Raw genomic sequence first — 1682 nt, 5'->3', positions numbered from 1 at the left:
CGCCCTGTTTTAAATTTTTTATATTATAAAATTAACATATATAATGTTAACTTGGGAAAAAAGTACCCGAAGAAGTAATAGTTAAATATTAAAATTGTTTTAAGAATAAAGTCACAATATTAGTAGTCTATTCATATTATCCTTCAAAATTTGGGATTTGTTAATACAGAAAAGGCTCTAAAACTTTCATAATATAAAACCAGTTTCCAGGAAATAACTTTTTGTTACCTTTTTAATAATTCATTTTATTTTAGAGGAGAGGGGCCACTGAAAACTTTCCAGGATTTAATTCATCAACTAGAGGTATGTTTTGTTTCCATTTTATGCTAGTACTTCAATTGTGGGATAAAAGTTGGGTAATAATTGGTTTTCTAAATGATGTATGGTACTGTATGTGTGTTTTATGGAGAGTGGTAGAAAAGTAGCAAGGTAGAAGGCTTGCAGTAACGCTTTGTGGGACTTTTCTTGGTTGTTTCATGGAAAAGAAACTTAACTATAGGAATAAAGTAGAAGGGGCTTTGTTGATAGTCAGTAAATGCAATAGTAAGTTTTAGCTTTTCCAAAGTAAAGGAAAATGTCCTGTAAGCAGATGCAAATCATTTATCCCTTCCAGAATTCTAGAAAAGCTTATTTGGCCTCTTCATTATTAAATGGGGTGAACAATATTGATTTAAAATGAGATAACACATGAAAAAGCATCTTTCATAGGCTTGAGACCATTGGAGGGGACTCAGTATGTCTGCTTCCTCATTTCCTTATCCAGGATGCCTTAGGGCATTAGGAGGAGACAGTATGCTGAGACCCACCCTGTGCCCTTTGTGTCCTGAGTCTCATGCAGGGCTATCTGTGATTCTCCCTTGAGTTAGAGGCTTCAGACTGGCCAGTAGGTCACAGAATGCCTTTCCTGTTTTCCCTGCCCCTCTTGGGAGCCTGTTTGCCTCTCTGGAGCCAAGGGCATCTTGCATTTGAAATCTGACTTCCTGTCGTCTTGTTACTCTTCCGTAGTTTTTTTGGCATTCCCATATGCTTCTACCCAAATCTCTTCGGGAAAGGGATTTAAGGGAATGATTGTCAACATAGAAGAACTGACCTACTGACAATAGGTCTTCTGGATTTTTCTGTAGACTATTAATGAGTTATTTCCCATAAAACACTTGGAATAAATTCTGGATTTATTCTTTTCCGTTGACTCTAGATTATTCAGTAAACCAGTGTCTGTTGAACTGTTTCCAAACTGTGGTGAAGATAAAATGACATACTTCATTCAGCAAATATGAATCTATGATCTATGTCAGATCCTAGGGAAAAGAGCTCTTGGGAGAAACAGAAAGCAGATATGTTTGATACTTTATAAACTAAACTTTAGTATAAACATACTTTATTCAGCAAATATGAATATGATCTTGTGGAAAAGAGCTCTTGGGAGAAACAGAAAGCTTCTGTTCCACACAGTTTATGTTCTAATGGCAGAATATAGATAATAAAACTTTATATTTAATGCACATAGATAAGTACTTGGAAAAAAAAATCATTTAGGATAAGTATGTAGAGGTCATAGATAGAGGGGTGGTCAGAAGAGCTCTTTCCAAGCAGGTAGCATTTGAGTAGAGACTTGAAGTGAGAGAGGGAGTAGGAGACATGCTAGCAGAGGATTTTATTTTTCAAATTTTTTTTTTTTTTTT

General features: G+C 35.3%; 1 protein-coding gene across 1 annotated transcript in view; it reads left to right on the top strand.

Annotated features, from left to right (window-relative positions):
• Positions 1–1682, top strand: part of CTNNAL1 (catenin alpha like 1) — a 70373-nt gene that overhangs the window by 64274 nt on the left and 4417 nt on the right. Inside the window, exon 15 of the mRNA XM_023510507.1 lies at positions 255–303. Within this exon, the coding sequence (XP_023366275.1) occupies positions 255–303 (49 nt within the window). The remainder of the gene's footprint in view (positions 1–254; positions 304–1682) is intronic.

Source organism: Otolemur garnettii, unplaced genomic scaffold, assembly GCF_000181295.1.
Source record: "Otolemur garnettii isolate 467f Iridium unplaced genomic scaffold, OtoGar3 scaffold00014, whole genome shotgun sequence".
Classification (NCBI taxonomy): Eukaryota; Metazoa; Chordata; class Mammalia; order Primates; family Galagidae; genus Otolemur; species Otolemur garnettii.
This window is presented reverse-complemented; position numbering and strand designations above follow the sequence as displayed.